Source organism: Microtus pennsylvanicus, chromosome 4, assembly GCF_037038515.1.
Source record: "Microtus pennsylvanicus isolate mMicPen1 chromosome 4, mMicPen1.hap1, whole genome shotgun sequence".
NCBI classification, from domain to species: Eukaryota; Metazoa; Chordata; class Mammalia; order Rodentia; family Cricetidae; genus Microtus; species Microtus pennsylvanicus.
In genome coordinates, this window is record NC_134582.1 from 90594630 (window position 1) to 90612733 (window position 18104).

The 18104-nt window shown below is 45.8% G+C and overlaps 1 protein-coding gene across 2 annotated transcripts in view; it reads left to right on the forward strand.

Moving 5' to 3' along the window:
• Positions 1–18104, forward strand: part of Nedd9 (neural precursor cell expressed, developmentally down-regulated 9) — a 175505-nt gene that overhangs the window by 43165 nt on the left and 114236 nt on the right. For both annotated transcript variants that reach the window (XM_075969834.1, XM_075969831.1), the window contains one exon: positions 15308–15463. In XM_075969834.1, coding sequence (XP_075825949.1) covers positions 15452–15463 — 12 coding nt within the window. In that variant the 5' untranslated portion in view covers positions 15308–15451. The remainder of the gene's footprint in view (positions 1–15307; positions 15464–18104) is intronic.

Below are 18104 nucleotides of genomic sequence, written 5' to 3' on the forward strand. Positions count from 1 at the left end.
AAGAGATTATGACGATCTCTAAGGGGGAAAATAAAGCTTGCTATTGCTTAGCTTTATCCTCCACTCCTCTACCAAAGCAAACAGAGCCTGGGACATCATGGAATTAGGAAGCATGATTTCCTGAGGTCCAAGCCACCTGATCTGTGTCCACTTAGTCATTGGTGGTCAAAATCTGCCAAGACTATTACCCCCAAAAGGGCTGCTCAAAAGGGCTGCTCTCCAAACCCCTGCTTATCTGAGTAGGAAGATCTTTGTATTGTAAGTTTCATTACACACTTTAATTCCTGTCCTCTGTGTGTGTGTGTCTATGTGTGTGTGTGTCTATGTGTGTGTGTGTGTGTCTGCCTGTCGATCTGTCTCTCAGTCTCTGTCTCTCTCTCTCACTCTCAGGGAGGGGGTTGGTACCAGGAATTAAACCCTCGAGCATGCTCAGAAAGAGTTCTACTTGGTCTTTTTTGTATTTTACATTTCAAGACAAGGTCTCACTAAGTCACCCAAGACAGCCTGGAACTTTCTCTGTAGGTGAAGCTGCCTCCTGTCTTGTGATCTGCCTGCCCTGGGCTCTTGAGTAGCTGGACTGAGAGGTGTGCAGTAGGCTTTGGTAAAGCCCAGATTTCATGGAAGTGTCTCTTCATGTGGAGGTTTCCGCCCCGCAGCTTGATCTCTGTTTATACTGACTTCCTATATGAAATGACTCTTGGTTGAAATGGGTCACATAACTCATCAGGGCAATGAATTTGTACGGAGCATCACTCAGGGCACTCCACTAGCTGGGGCCAGAGTTCTGGACAGAGATAGGGATTCTGGGATGGGCGAATCTAGTTGTTTAGGAAACACAACTGAGGGGCGAGGAATTGAGATCAGGCAGGCAGGAAGCTTGTGAAGAAGCACAGCAAGCAGTCAAAGAAGCGGTTTGGGGCCAATTCCACAGGAAGCGTGAAGCCAATGCAGGCCACACCCCATGCCGTCCTGATGAGAGCCACTGGAGCTGGAGTACCTACGCCAGCCTCCACATTTGTTTCCCATTGGTTGAGCATTTCTCCCAGGGAACATCAGTTCTTAGGCACCTCCCTGAGCCCTAGGCAAGGTGGGCTCTCAGCCGGCCAACAAAGATGTTTGTCACCAATAGCTAACCATATCGATGGGGCCAACACAAAATGAAAATATGTTGCCTTTTGCCAAGGGCACAAAAATATGACACACGAATAATAATAAAACTCAGAGAGAGAAACTGAGGTTCAAACTGAAGACTTGAAAAGCAAAGCAGCCAGCCACTGCCTCTTACCTCAACCTCAGTCTAAAATGGCGATCCTGCCTCCAGGAATCTCAGAATGAGACTGTGTGTGAGAGCTGTCTCCTCCTGTATTATAATCCTCTATAGGACTGGGATTAAAGGTGTGCCATACCATGATTAAAGGCATGCACCGCCCGGTTTCTATGGCAACTGGTGTGGCTACTGAGATTAAAGGTGTGTGTTATCAGTGCCTAGTTTGTAAGGCTGATCGGGGGGCTGTTTTATTTTCAGATCTTCAGACAGGCTTTATTTAATCAAATACAATTGAAATAACCACTACAAAAATATGTTCCAATTAATATAAAAGTTTCTTCCTTTTGCTCACAGTCTTCTGATTTGCCATGTGTTTTTTTTTAAATCACTTATGATTTAATGCCACCCTAAGTAAAAGAAAATTCAACATTTCAGTTGCTAGCATGAACCTTCCCTTTCATTTCTACAATACCAGCTCAAAGGCAAACAAAGGAGCATTGAACCCATATGCTAAGTGGCCAAAAGTACATGATTTGCATATTCCTTTCTAACTAGAACAATAGAAACTGCTCAGAACCAAGTCAACGGCTTTTATGTCGCTTCTTTTGTTTTTAATTGAAAAGTCATACAATATATTCTGATCACAGTTTCCCCTTCCCCGCCCCATCTCCTCACACATCCTCCCCCTCCCCCATCTATTTCCATGCCCTCTCCCCCCACCCCCTCCACTTCTCTCTCCTTTCTCAAAGAATAAAATATTATTTCTTGATTAAACAAGCACTTCCAAGATTCTCTGCCGCTGGCTTCTCAATGAGAGGGGGAAATTGGCAGCAATGGGGGCGAGTTCCCCTTTGAGGCTCCACTTCCACAGCCATCTCTTGACCGAGGCAGGTAGTAAAATGAGTGAGAATGAGGTTAAGCTCCTTATCTACCAGGATTCTTAGAAAGCCTCTGGCTTCCATGATGGGGGCAGGTTCGCATTGCATCACGGAATGGAAAGTGTGGCTTCCTGGGGCAACCAGCTCCCTTTCCCTCCAGAGCTAATTGCGGTGTAGACAAAGCCCACTTTTCTTGAATTCCCCTGAAAGTCCACGAACTCTCACATGTGGCAGACACACAGATAATGGATGCTCATGGTAAATGTTCTCTGTAAATAGGGTAGCAAGGACGTACAGGCATAAATATTGTACACTTTCGGTTCTTTCACATATGCACTGGCTTTTTTTCTAGTTTCTTTTTTAATTTACCCGTGTGTGTGTGTGTGTGTGTGTGTGTGTGTGTGTGTGTGTGTGTGTTGTCTACATGTATGTCTATGCACCATTTACTTGCATAGTGCTCACAGGGGCCAGAGGAGGGTGACCCTGGAACTGGAATTATAGATGGTTATGAATTACCTTGCATGTGTTATGACATCAGACCTAGGTCCTCTGGAAGAGCAACCAGTGCTCTTAACTGCAGTGCCATTTTTCTAATCCCCCAAATTAGACTTTTAATGTGATGGCAGAAAGTCCTCAAGGCCACTAAAGGGCCCTATGCAAGAGCACAGGTGGCCTGCCTTGAGGTGGGCTTTGCACACGTGAAGGAAAGATGCAGGGAGATGGGAAAGAAATCACGGAATGTGGAAGGTGGACTCGTGAGGAACACTAGCAGTCAGCAGACACCTTACTCATGGAGAGGTGTGCACAGCAGGCGTCTGGGCAGCCAATGGCCCTGATTGCCAGAGGAACAGGCCATGCCAGTAGAAAGGACACACAGAGAGGTGGGGAGCACAGTGCATGAAGAGCTGGAGAAGTGGTTTAGCTCGTGCTCTATCCTGGAGATTCAGGGGAAGGCGATGAAATGGAGATGAGGATCGTGAGGAAGAAAGACACAGGTTGGGTTGAAAATCCTCTTCATCAAAACTGCTTGAGAGCTGGGCAGTGGTGGTGTACGCCTCTGCCTCGGAGTGCTGGGATTAAAGGCCTAGGCAAATCTCCTTGCTCTGGGCCCACACAAAGAGAGTTATGTCAGCATTTAAAATCACTACACACACACACTTGAAGCCTACAAAGGTTTTTGTCAAAATACCATCTCTTTTCTAGTCCTGTATCATTTAATTCTCACAGAAAAAAAAAACTAACTCCAGTTAAGTGGTCTGTCCATTTTCACAGACGGGAAATGAGATCAGGAATTAATGAGTAACTTGTCTAATACTGCCAAGGTATAAATGGATTTGAACTTGGATTTTTACTCTTCTCAGTTTTATTTTGTATGTATGGGTATTCTATCTGCATGTATGTCTGTGTACCACATGCATGTCTGGTACCCATGGAGGAAGAAGGTGTCAGAGTTCCTGAGCTGGAGTTAGTTGTGACCTGAGGGTTGAACCTGGGTCCTCTAGAAAAGAAGCCAGTAAACTTAACTGTTGAGCCCCCTCTTCAACTTCTTGATCTTGAATTATTTAGATGCTAATCTAAGACCCTTTCCCTTCTACTGACATTTCTAAAGTTGAGTGCATATGAGAGTCATCGAAGGGTTCATTTTGTGCACAGTGCATGTTCCCAGGTCTCACCCCCAGACACTGGGTCAGCAAGTGTAGAACAACCCCTAAGTACCAGGACATCAGCACACCATCCCTTGACTGGTGCAGGTCATCTGTAGAAGTTATAGTAGCAGCCCTGAACTCCATTTCTCTACATAATATGGTGATTCTTGGAGAGCCACTGGCAAACAGGAATGGGGAAAGAGGAGATTGGAAGGGCTGCAGACACTCTGGCCATGTGGAATTGAAGGAGTTGGAAATCCCCTTCCTTCTTCATCCCGGCAGTCTCAGTAAAATGTCTGACAGTGCCGACACCATGTCTAAAATTCTCCTTGCACAGGGACGCCCCTAGATGTCTTCTGCTTTTGTGCAACCAAGCACACATGCTCAGCTGGCTGACTCTCCAACAGGAACTCGGCTCCCGGACAGTTACTCCCAAGACTCTTTCTTTGGCTTCATTTCATTACTGGACACAGCCCCACAGCAATGCATTTATCCAAAGATGCTTTAAGAAATCCTTGGCCTTCCATAGAGACTTTCCCTAAAATCTTGACTCCTGTTTGGACTCCAAAAACCCTGGATGAGCCCCAAAGTTGGATGCCTGGTCTGGTTATTTTTGCTTTTAAGCAGTAAGGCAAAGCCAGAGGCGTAAGACACCGTACAGCAATGTGCCTTCCAGTGAAGAACATTAGGACTCAATAGCAGTGCTTGGAGCTCATTAAAATTCAATCGATCATCCAGGTAGGGACTCTCTCTCAAGGTTTAGATCTAGCTAAAGAGAAAGAATGTCCAAGGTAGGCTAATGTTTCAAACTCCAGCTCTCCCAAATCCCCCAAGAGACATAAAAGGAAACCTACAGATAAAACCCTTTGCTCATTGTACCCACGACTTGTTTGCAAGCAATTGTGTCTGCCCTGCAATGCTCCCCAGGGTCATGGCACTTTTAAATGGGTATCTGTAAGGCGACACACCCAGTCATTCACCCACCCAGCTTACTGGGAGTTCAGTGTCTTTGGCTGAAGATCACATCGCTCTTCTTTCTCTAGCCCAGCCACTGCTGCTGGTGACTCTGCCTCTCCTTCCGTGAGGTGCAGCTTCCGGGACAGGTCTGTGGCCACTCCGGTGACCCAGATTTGAGCACAGTTGCTGTCCTTAAGTGTTCTTCCACGAGTTCACCATTTCCAGAAAATCAAATCCCATTGACAGCTCTGCCACTATCCCAGCCGAGCTGCTCAGATGAAAGACAGACTGTTGACTCACTCAGAGCTGGAGGCCTGGAGCTGAGGTTCCAAAGAGACAAGCTCATCATCTGTGGTGTCTGCATGTCTCCTCTGTCCCTGGGAGGTAGGGAGCTGGGAACCAAGATCTTTGCCATTGTGCCACTGGTTGTTGAGTTATAACCAGAGCCTGCTATGTATGCAATGTGGACTCCATTCAACTCGAGGGCCCACTCTCCATGAAGTCCCCGCAGGTCTGAGATTTTCTTCCCTTCTCTTCCTGCTGCCCCTCTTCTCTTCTGCTCTCCTCTCATGCTGCAGATCAAACCCGGAGCCTCTCATGGGCTAGACAAGCAGTTTTCTTCTTCAACAGAGAGGGAAACCTGAGAAACTGTAGCACCATAACGTGCATCTTAAATCTTTCTATAGAGCAGGCGAAGAGCTGGCTTCTGTGTGGCCTGGCTCACTCTCCTTGACTAGGTCACAGGTCATCTGTGTAGGCCCCTTCATCGCCAGAGAGCTGGCTTCATCAGGCCCCTCTCTTCACTTGTCATATGACCATCTTGACAGCACTCCAGATTCCCTGATGTCTGAGAGGGTCAGCAGGAGGCACGTTCTACTGATTAGATTTGCTGACTCGGTGGAACACTATCATTTTGCACTTGTGAGGCATGGGGACAGAAAGACCTGTTGATAAAATCTAGTGAGACAAGAGCATATCCCCTGCTAAAAATGCAAGCCATTGTCCAGTGATGATGACATAAACCCAAACAGCATTTGTGTCCTATCTTGGGAGCTGGATACAGTGACTCATACCTATAATCCTAGCACTTGGGAGGCTGAAGCAGAGGGCTTGCTGAGAAATTGAGACCAGCCTGGGCTATAGTGACACCCATCCCTGGCCAGAGGAGTTTGAACAGCAGAGTTTCCTGAATTTCTCAAGTTGAGAGGAGAGCCCCCATGGCTCCTTTATATCAACCAAGCACATGAGTGAGGCTTTGTAACACGGATGGATGTCCCAGATGGCAGCTGCATGGATCATAAGGTTGCTTTTCTTTGCTACTTTAGCAAGATGACAAGACGAGAATTATAAAAACAGCACAGACACAAAATGCATCCTAACTGCCCCAAAGCCTGGCCAGGACATCAGTGTTCTGCTGCCGTGAAGAGATACCACGGCAACTCTTAGAAAGGGAAGGATGTCACTGGGGCTACCTTACGGTTTCAGAGGTTCAGTCCACCATCATCATGGTGGAGAGCTTGGTGGCATGCAGACAGAATTATCTAAGAGTTCTACATCCAGATCTGCAGGCAGCAGGAAGAGAGAAACTCTGGGCTTGAAATGGGTTTCTTGAAACCTCAAAGCCCACACCAATGACACACTTCCACCAAGACCACACTTTCTAATCTTTTGAAATAATGCCACTCTCTGGTGACCAAATCTATGAACCTATGGGTGCCATTCTTATTTAAGACAGTACACTGATGTTATCACGGCAGAAGTAAGTTAGGTTACACACTAGACAGCTACTTACTTCTGCTGAGCCTTGTCAAGGCAGTTCCCTGTTGACCTGGTTTTCTGTCCCACTAGGTCCCATAGCCATTTAGTCCCAAATAAACACACAGAGGTCTACTTTAATCATAAACTGGTTGGTCTAGTAGCTCAGGCTTCTTATTAACTCTTATAACTTATTGTCTGTGTTAGCCACGTGGCTTGGTACCCTTTTTGGTGAGGCAGTCACATCTTGCTTGCTCTGTGTCTGGCTTCCTTTTCAGCTGGGTGATGGCTGCAGACTGAATCTTTCCTTTCCCCAGAATTCTCCTGTTCTCATGGCCCCGCCCTACTTCCTGCCTTGTCACCCCACCTCTACATCCTGTCTGGCTATTGGCCAATTCGTGTTTATTTAAAATACAAGTGACAGGATACAGACCATTGTCCCACAGCAGTTCCCTATGTACTAAGTCATCAGGAAAGCTCTCTAGTGGAAAACCAAGATTCAGTATTTCTGTTTGTGGTTTTTGAGATGTCTCATTTGGCAGCCCAGGCTAGAACTCAACATATAACCCAGGCTTTCCTTAAACTCACCTGAATCCTTCTGCCTAAGTATCCTGATTACTGGGATTACAAGTGTGAACTACCGTGATGGGCAACAAAAATCTTTTTTTTTTTTAACATTAACGGTAAAAATCTCTTTCACAGTATCCGGAAAGCAAATCTCAGGCACGGTCTGGGGTGTGGGGGAGTGCGTACTTCGAAGTGATAGGTAATATCATTTTAGAAAAGTGGACTCTCCTTTTTCCCAACTTAAAGACAACATTGGCAGGGACGCAGCTGCCAAGAGTCTGGGTAATCTTACTGAGGGTTCGGTTTCTAAGTGTGACCTTATACTAGCAACTGCCCCTGGTTAACAAGGAAGCAAGCCGCACCAGGAACTTCAGCTTCCATAACCCCAAAAGACAATCCTAATTACGTAACAGGTAAAAGCTGCCCTTGTCGTCAGGTCGCAAGCAGCTGAACAGCAGCCTGCCTTCTGCCTGCTTCCCAAATCCAGCAAGCGCTGACCTCACCCCCACACTCTTTTCGCCATCCCTTCCTTCTTTGTCGAACTTTTATTTTCTGTCCTATGCTGTGCTTGATGGAAGAATCCATATTTCTCTTTTCTCTCTCACTGTTCAACCCAGTGGCATCTGGTGTCTGTCCCCACTACCCACTTAAAAGGATCCCTACCCCACTCCCCATCTCCCCATCCACTGAGTGGTGGTAGTGGTGCCTGCATTTAATCCCAGCACCTGGGGGGCAGAGGCAGGCAGATCTCTGTGAGTTCGAGCCAACCTGGTCTACAGAGCAAGTTCCAGGACAGGCTCCAAAGCTACGGAGAAACCCTGCCTTGAAAAACAAACAAGCAAACAAAAATCTTTACTTAGAACACCCATAATCTAACTGTAAAATTCTCCCTTCTTGCGGTTTATGAGATCCATGCTACTCTGAACTTCTTGCTTCCCTTTCTATACTGTGCCTTCCTGGGACTGATTCAAACTTCTGCTAAATGTATCAGACTTTTAACTGCTTGGGGAATCTTCATTAAAAAAAAACAGACAAACAAACACAGCAAACAATCAAAACCTGTTTTTTTTAGCTTTATCTTCATGTTACACAAAAACTGAAATAAAAATTGCTCACTTTCTCTTTAAGATAGAGAAAATGTCCTGCTGGGTGTTCATTGGCTAAGACTTAGGGGGCCAAGGTCAATGTGGATAAAAGGGACACCCAAGATCAGCCAGGGCCCAGAAAATTCCAGGGCCCCACTGGAAAAACCCTGCAACTGCTGGCTCCCTTTATTCCCTCACAAGCCACGCTAGCCAGCATCCTAAACACCCCTGCTTCCGAATCACTATCTCTAAACCGTACAGCTCCAAAGTCTCCATCTCTGTCAGTCATGTCTTTCCAGACACAGATGTGTGTGTGCAGTGGCCTAGATTCTCCCCAGACGACACCCCCACATGAAACCCAGAATGTCACATGTCTCATTAAATCGACCACTGTTTCATAGGGTTGTTTCTTAATTTCCTTTCTCACAATGACACCAGACTTCACCCAGTCTCCTGAGCTTCCTCTTGGGAGCCATTTCCTTTCCTTCTAACACTCAGCCTCTGTTCCTTTCTCTTCTCTTTGTTAATACCTTCCTCCCTTTTTCTTCCATGTTTCTGTTAACTGCTTAATTAAAACCCTTCCTATTTCTCATCTGGATAAAAGCTGTCCCTGTGGGGGAACATATCTCAAGACTCTTAGTAGATACCTGATACCACGGATGGTATCCAGCCTTATACATGCTTTGTTTATTCGTATATACACACACTTGCCTGTGATAACACTCAGTTCACAAGCTGGACACAGTAGGCAAGGAGCAATAGTAACTAAAAATAAAATGATTATCCTGCGATAGAAGCTGTCTAAGACACATGAATTATCTATTTCTGGAATTTTCCGTTTAACATTTTAGTACTTTAGCTGACACCATGGGTAAGTGGGGGGGGGGGGCAATTGTACTTGTATGGCTTTGTAATGGAGACCTTTCAACCTCCACTCCAGCAAGTTGAGGACTGGATGAGGCACACATCTGGAGCAGCTAGGACTTCAGGAAACCCGACGGTCTCGGCAAAGATGAGTCAGAGGCCTAGTAAAGAAAATCTAAAAATTAATAGCAGATGGACAAGGGAGGTAATGGTCACCATCCAAGAAGTATCCTGGAGCAGAAGGTGCCATCATGCCCTCTCTTCTGCAAGGCTCCTAAGAAGGCCCGAAGAAGGCAGGTCTGGGACCCAACAGGACACCACCTCAATGAACTGCGACCTCCACCCTCCTGTAGTTTATGATCGCCATGAGATTCCTCTTACCCTGGCTTGGCTCCCGTTTGGAATAGCCGGCTATTTGCAGAGAATGTGAAAATGTGAAGTGTGGTGTGGCTGTGCCTCCAGGGTGCACACTCAGATGCCCAAGCAGAGCTCACTCAGCTTTGCTTTCTTTCTTAAGTCTTCCCCCCGTGAAAACAAAGGAAACTCTTGTTTTGTGGACATTTAAAACATACCTGAGGATTTCCAATTCACTGAAAAGCCAAGCATCTCCAAGGACCCATCTGTAAGAGCTGAGATCATTTGAAGAGCTGGATACCAACAAAATCTCAGTTAAATTGAGCCAAACCACCCATTTTGATTGCTTGGCCAAGTTCAAATGTGTCCAAGGCATTAGAATTCCCAAATCCTCAGCAAATGCTCCTTTGGCGTGACCCGACGAGATCACTGGTATTTATTTATTATTTTTATACAAACGGAAAAAATTACACCCGAACCAGGAAACTTCCACAGGTAACTTGGTTAGAGAGCTGAATGGGACCCAAGAGAACGCTAAACAAATCTTCCCTGCCAAAGAGCAGCAAAAGCTTTGACTTTTTGCTCTGCATGCAGGTGGCTGATGGACTGTTTTATGACGGGGATAATTATCTCTGTCTTTCTCTCTTAGTTACCTACCAAAATAAACTGTGCAAATCCCGACATAGTAGAAGGACTCCATCATCAGCTGGCAGGCCAGGCCTTAGCAGGGCTCCATAGCCCCGGGGAATGAAGTTGCTAAGGAAGATAAGTCGGTCGGTCAGTCTGTGGCTCAAAAGGTCCTGTGTGCGGTACAGTCAGGGGCTCAGGAAGTGTCCTTGTCCTGCTCTCCTAGGGAAACACAGCCGAGTCCTGGATGGTGATCTTTTCTGACATCTTTGATGTAAATCTGGCACAGGCCAATCTTCATTCCCTCAGTACCAATTCTCTAACGGTCGGTCAAGCAGAGAGCTGCACTTGATTTATAATGTTCAAATGGGTATGCTCCATGATACAACAAGGTTGAAGAGAAAGAGAGGAGACACTCTTGGCTAAGGATGCTTTTGCTAATGGTTCAGCAATTCTATTTCCAGATACAGAATTGAGAATGAAGTTTTATCAGACTCCTTCATTTTACATATGACAAAACTGAGGCCCGGAAATGGTTGAATTGCCCAAGCCCCACACTGGGACTAGATCCAGGGCCTCCCAACATGCTGTGAACAGCCCCACATACTGCCCTCTGCTTGTGGCAGAATAGGGATCATGAAAGGTGGAGGACATGACCTACCGAGCAGCTACCTTTGATCCATCCCATCAAGGACCTTCTATGTAAGGATCAGACCTCAGGTGGATTAGACACGCAGGGAGAGATGGGGGAAATGTATACTTGGTGTCTGAGAGCAATGGAGTAGAAAATATGGGCTACAGAAACCCGGGAGCTTAGACAGTTTGTGCTGAGGACAGCCAGGAGAGCCACCTTCTTCAGTTTTGCTATTCCAACCTATACAAGCTAACACCAGTCTTACTATCTTGCTTTGATAGTCCCAGCAAACTTCGTCAGCCAGGTAATTATGGTCAGTGTATTACCTGTTCTTTTATTTAATTGCCACAAAGCTCCATTGTAGTTAGACTTTCCTTACCACTGCCAGCCCCAAATAACTACATAGAAACTTATTATTAATTATGAAAGTTTGGCCTTGTTTGACTAGCTCTTATAACTTAACCCGTTTATTTTAATCTACATTCTGTCTCATGGCCCGTTACCTCATTTTTCCGTACACTTCATGCTCTTGTCTCCTTGTCTGGCTGGCAACCTCGCCTTTCTTCTTCCCTACTTCTCTCCATCCCCAGAAGTCCGACCTAACCTCTTCCTGCCTAGCTATTGGCCATTTAGTTCTTTATTAAACCAATCACAGTGTAAAGGAATATTCCATAACACTCCACGAGGCAAATGTTTTTCTCTAAGCCCTTTTATGTATGAAGAGATTAAGGGTCTGAGGGGTCAATGAAGCCACCTGTGATGGATGGCAGCTAATAAATGGCAAAGATCACTGAGTAAAACACTAGCCCTTCCTAGCATGAAGAGAAACTGGGGGTGGGGTGTAACCCACGAAAATTCACTATCTCCCTCTTTTGGAGGCTGGAAGTTGAGATCAAAGTCTGCCAGGGTTGGTTTCCTTTGAGGGCTCCTCCTCCTTCTCCTCCTTCTCCTCCTTCTCCTCCTTCTCCTCCTTCTCCTCCTCCTCCTTCTCCTCCTTCTCCTCCTTCTCCTCCTTCTCCTCCTTCTCCTCCTTCTCCTCCTTCTCCTCCTTCTCCTCCTTCTCCTCCTTCTCCTCCTTCTCGTGGAGCTCGCTCTGTAGACCAGGCTTGCCTCAAACTCACAAAGATCTGCCTGCCTCTGCCTCCTAAGTCCTGGGATTAAAGGCGTGCGCCACCACTGCCCAGTGGGACCAAGGCCTTTTATGGGGACCTTTGGGGAACATTTAACATCCAAGCTGGAATCAGTCACGTGCATAACTATGTGGTAGTTTACCCCTTAGATCCATGTGCTGTGTATGTTTTGTGGCAACTTAAAAACACAGCCCCTCATGAGTTCACTTAGAGATGAGACTTCATCACCTCGACCTTCTGAGACTGCAGGTCTTGCCTTAGCTACCACATTTCAAGTAACCATGGCCATTAGCATAAATATTCCCATTACTATTTTATATCACCCTACTATTAAAAGCAGTAACGTCATGTCTCCTAGTTACTCTAATCACCGTTGATCTCCTCGTGTCCAGAGTACACCTGGAGATGGGGACCCAGAAACTTTTCAGAAGAGTGATGCCATGCTAAAGTTATTCCTGGTGCAAAATGCTTAAAACTAAAAAGAAATACATGCATATAAATGCAATACCTTGCTTGTATAGACATTCACTGCTCTGGAAAACCATAGGAAAGTCCCCATTAAAGTTAAAACCTGCACACGTATCACCTAGCCAGTGCACCTCTGCCTCAGTTTATGTCAACACAGATAGGGGAAGGCAGATAGCAGTGTTATTCAATAATGTCCTAGCATTAGAGAAAACTTCACTGTGCATTGTTAGCAGTAAGGCGACGGGCGTGGCTGCTGTGACCACACACTAGAAGACCCACACAAGGGCAGCTCCAAGCTCTAGGCAGCAGAAAGAGCACTGGTGAATCTTCTCAATGCACTTGGTGTGGTGCCGGATCTGCTTCTGCCAATTTACACATAAAGAAAACCAGGAAGAGAGACTGTAAGCTGGGATGTCACCTCCCAGCAGCCCACTGCTGAGAGGAAATTTAAACAGGAAAATGCTATAATCACTAAGTGGGGACCCAACAAAATATTTCTAATACTTTTTTGCTTTGTTTACGTAAAGATTAAAAAATGGTGACAGGTATTACATGTAATTAATTTTTCTTTTACTTTCAGTGTGTATGTGTGTGTGTGTGTGCGCGCGTGCATGCGTGTGTGTGTGTTTCTGAGATTGTTGGGAGCTGTAAAATAAAAGATTTACATTATGTCAGATAGTATATTTTTCCGATAATAAATTTGAAACACCCCCCACCCCAATATGGGGTGTTGAAGGTAAGGGTGTATACTTAAGAACTATATACTTAAGTCCTACATACTTAAGAACTATAGCTTACACCAAAATCCTGGCAAGCAAAACTTCTATCTGGCTTTGGGACCATCGAGACAGTCACGGTTTCACACTGGAACATGTGACACCGGTAGAATTGGTCCCCAGGCCTAGCCTCCACGCCAGGTTTCAAGGGTCTTGATGTCCTGGGCATACACCTCTCAGCCTTCAAGTCTACTTCCATCCCATACCTACCACTCAGGAAGGTGAGGCAGAGGGAAAGGAAGGGTCTAGAATCACTGGACTGGATTACTAATGCCCTCTAAGTTGGCACGTGGTATTGAAAGGCAAGCATGGTCTCCACGTTCACACTAACTCTTGGCCCGAGATTCATTTAGAAGGTGCATGGCTGGCATGAACTCAGAATCCAAAGCCCATGGCTCTACAGAGAATCTTCCTTGCCTGGAGCTAAGGTCAGCACTGCTTTCTGTAGAGAAAGGGTGGTAGAGACCCTGGCGGCACAGGTCTCCAGTCCCAGCTGCGGAGGAGTCTGGGGAGGCAGACCACCAGCTCCAGGCCAGCCCAAGGAACTGAAGCCTGGCTCAGTAAGAAGTAAAGAAGTCTGGAAATGCAGCTTATTAGTAAAGCATTCCCCTACAAGCATGAGCCCCAAGGTTTAATCCGCAGTACTGAACAGAAAATTTAAAAAACATGTGTCGGGAGATTTCACTAAAACTTCCGAGGCTCCCAACACTGCTGCGTGCCTTTTTCTGGGTGTCAAGTATATTACTCACAACTGATTAAGGTCTACGTACCTTTGTTGTGTATCATCTTCTCTATGTATGTTACACACACACACACACACACTTACACATACAAATATGATTATGTAATTCCTGATGCTGTACTCTCCGACATCCACAAACAGAACCCAGTCCTAAGTGATTGCCTTGTAAACACAGACGGTTTGGCCGTTAGAATTTGTGCAGGTGTGAGGACCTTCAGGGACACGAACAGGATGCCGGGAATAGACCTGTAGCTCCCTGCTGGCTCTCTGCTCCGTTGGGGGTGGAGAAGCTTGGGTAGCCATGCATGGATTCAGCAGAGCAAATGAGTCATAGGCGCTTGTCCCCTTGCCATTGCCACTGCAAATGTCTCAGAGGAAAATTCCTCGCCCTCCTCCTTGCCAAGAGGAGAAAACACTGTGTTTACGCAGCTAAAATAGCAGGAGGCTGTTACCATCCTTGTCGAAGCAGTGGAGACCAGCTCCCGTTGCCTTCTGCTCAGAATGCAGCCCTAGAAATGCTGGTCCCCCCTTGTGAGGACAGCTGAGAGGGTTCAGGAGAGAGTTAGCTTAGCAGTTACTGTGTGCCAGATCCATGCCTCAGGTTTGGGCTCCAACACCTACCTCATTTTGTTCTTGACAGGGGAACTCTTTACTCTTGCAAAGATTCAGATTGCCAATTCTCAAATAGATCTCTACATTGTATGTCTGGTTTAACTATCAGGGTTTTCCTAAAACTGTCTATTTTAATATGAGTCTGTATACATACATACATACATACACACACACACACACACACACACACACACACACACACCACTTCAAAACTGACTCTTACAGCTGTGAGGAGCTGAAAATAAAGTAAAATATTGGCTGGCCAACACTAGATTTTGAAAGCCAAGTTGATTTTTCCTCCAAATTAAAAAAAAAAATCAGAATCCAAGCTTTGTATCCAAACTGCTTAAAATTCATATTTCCAAATGTCCCTTTTCTCTCCTTGGGGGGAAATTTGAAAAACACATGGCTTGGGTGACCCTTACAAGCTACCGGTAACAGGTAAAGCAGGCCCTGGAGGTCACTTCAAACAGATTAACAGGAACATGGTGAACTGGTTTAAATGGGGATTTGAGGTGAGGCAAAAGGTGCACGAGAGCAGAAAGCAAGCTAAAGCCATGACTAAAGCCGTGGATTCTAGACAGTGAAGAGCCCTTTGACCCCCACTCCTGTCACATCGCCCACAGCTCAAGATGAACCTAATGTTCACTTTCTCTGAGTTCTCTCTTGAGACACAAGGTGCCCATCACTACACGTTTCACTTTGTCCAGAGTGCGAGCTGCTTACGGGTGGAACCGTGTTTTATGTGTCTTTGACATTTAAGTAGACGTAGCAGGAACTTTCTATGCTGATGTACATACGTGAGCAAATGAGTGGTGGATTCCCTTCATGACACTGTAGAGGTGACTTTCCCAGCTACCATGACGTGACCCTGAAAGTGACAAAAATGACTTGACCCTTTCCAGAGTTTTAAACACCTTTCCATTTCCAACTTGTGTCTTCAAGGTTGGTGAACTGTGAATCTCTGAGGGCAGACACTGGCAGAGAGGCACCCCAACATTCTTCAAGGGGAGCTATGACAAGAAGGAGACAGGCTGGCAGACTGCAGCCCTGGGACTATCCTGCAGCTCCAACGCTCCTTAAGAGAAAATGTGGGCGAGGGTGAGTACTGGCAGAAAACACGCTTCGTGTGATTCTCTTTTCTCCGGTGTCAGGAGGACCTGATCATCGCAAATGATGGGATGGTTGGTGTTCCAAGCCAGGAACTGATATCTGAGGAGAAAACACTCATTAGGGGCCTTCGGGTTGGGCTCTGTTTGGTGGGTTTTCACATGGCTATGCCAATGTGCACAGGAAATCAACTTCCCACCTGAAGGCTCTGTTGTCGTCACCTGGATACAGAGAGACTTAGGAGAGCAGGTGCCTGGGCAAACCGAGAAGAGTCACTAGGACTATTCAGAGTGAATGGCCCAGCAAGGAAGTAGCCTCTCTCTCTCTCTCTCTCTCTCTCTCTCTCTCTCTCTCTCTCTCTCTCTCTCTCTCTCTGTGTGTGTGTGTGTGTGTGTGTGTGTGTGTGTGGTATCTTTTCTGTGCTGATCATGCTGAATTACTCCATTCATATTAAAGCACTCTACAAGAAAACTGACTTGCCCTTGGGTAGCAGCAATTCAGATTGAACTGTCCAGCTGTTTCTAACGGTTCGGGCCTATGATACCAGCTCCTTGGGAGGCTGAGGCAGGAGGAGCAGAAGTTCAAGACCTACCCGGGTCACAGAATGAGGTCAAGGCCAGCTAAGGAAACTTAGCAAGACTGCTTCAAAGTAAAAGGAGGACTGGGGGTAGAGTTTGGTGGCAGAGTGCTTGCTTAGCATGAGGGAAGCCGTGGATTCAATCCCAAGCAACACACACACACACACACAGGAATATCAATGCATCTATCTAAATACAGATTCCTAAAGGCTCTTAAAAATAAACAAATAAACTTGTATGCAATTATACCCATTGACTGACTCCTAAAAGTGGCAGGGATCATGGCGTGGTACAGTGTCCCTGGAAGTCATATGATGTGGGAGTGTCATATATCAATCTGTTGATTTCATTGGCTAAGCAATAAAGAAACTGCTAGGCCCATTGGATAGGCCCACCCTTAGGTGGGTGGAGTAAACAGAACAGAATGCCGGGAGGAAGAGGAAGTGAGGTCAGACTCCACAGCTCTGCTCTCCGGAGCAGACGCCTCAGGGGAGACGCCATGCTACCTGCTCCAGGGAAGACGCACGCTATGAAGCTCCGACCCAGGATGGATTTAGGCTTAGAATCTTCCCGGTAAGCGCACCTAGGGGCGCTACACAGATGATTAGAAATGGGCCAGAGCAGTGTTTAAAAGAATACAGTGTCCGTGTAATTATTTGGGGCATAAGCTAGCCGGGCAGGGCAGGCGGCTGGGGTGTTTGGGGACGCAGCCCCGCCGCCGCTCCATATTACTACAGTCATAGAGAGCTATATTTTGGATCTCACTCTCCTATTTAATAGTGTCAGCTGAGAGGCAGCTACTCGGCTTCTTTAGATCCCTGCCCCAAAACTTATAAAATGGTGATGGGGTGGGGCTCTTTTGAGGCTGAAAAGTGATGTGCTCTAGAGGAAAAGCTAGTTCTTCTGACTGGACACCGGACAGCTACTTTCTGTGTTACACAGAACAGCACCAACTGCAGACAAATAGCAAAACCACCGGACAGCCACAACACTCAGAGAGATCTAAATTAACTATTAGAGTAAATAAAAAGTTCACCCCGGAAGTCATTAAAAACCACTTGAATTTTCACACTACTATGGTGTTTTAAGATAAAGTAATGACTTCTTTAAAATCCCTGTAGTTCTGCAAAAGCCAACCTGGGGTACAGAGTGAGCCCCTGTCTTAAAAACAAACAAAATCCTTCCATAGTGTTAGGATGTTAGGGCAAAAATCTGTCACAGAACCAAACACTTCAGAGGTTTTCATTCAGCTGAAACACAAATCCAAATAGGAATAATTTACTAAAAATTGGAATATTTGCTAAAAACTTCCAAATTAATACAACATCAACTTCTTTATAGCTAGGGCACCAAACATTAGCTTGTCTAGCTTTTTTAATAGCTACTTGGCCAGATCTACTAAAACAAAAACAGAGACCGAAAGTAGAAGAGACAGAAGCACTCTCTGCCGCAGCCAGTGCTTGGTTCCATTTGAGCCCTGGGATAAACATCAGCACTGGGCTGTTTCAAATGCATGTTAATCTTCAGCTTTGGCATGTGAGACCCCAAATCCAGACAAGTTCACTGCTGGGAATCTCCAATGCACTTTAGTCAAGTTGTCTTTTGAGAATCTATTCCAAGGCTTCTGGTAGATCTTTTTTCCTTATCATTGAATTTATTTCAACACTCCAAAACATGTATATAAACACACACACACACACATAACACACATACAACATTCACACACACAACATACACATTCACACACAACACACTAGCTTGCATACACACACAACACACACAGAGACACAACGCACACGGACACACACACAAACACACACACACACATGTACACACGCACACCACTCCATACTAGCAAAAGCAGCATGTAATACTCAGGCTTTACTTCAAATCATGCAAATTTTCATCTTTCAGTTAGTGGAATTTAAATATTTGGAAATGGTTATCATTACCTAAAGAACAAGGGCATTCGTTCATCGCTATGTCTACTTCTAAAGCAAATGTTTCTATCGCTTGTGGGGAAGAAGGAGCATGCATCTCTCAGATCTGCCAGG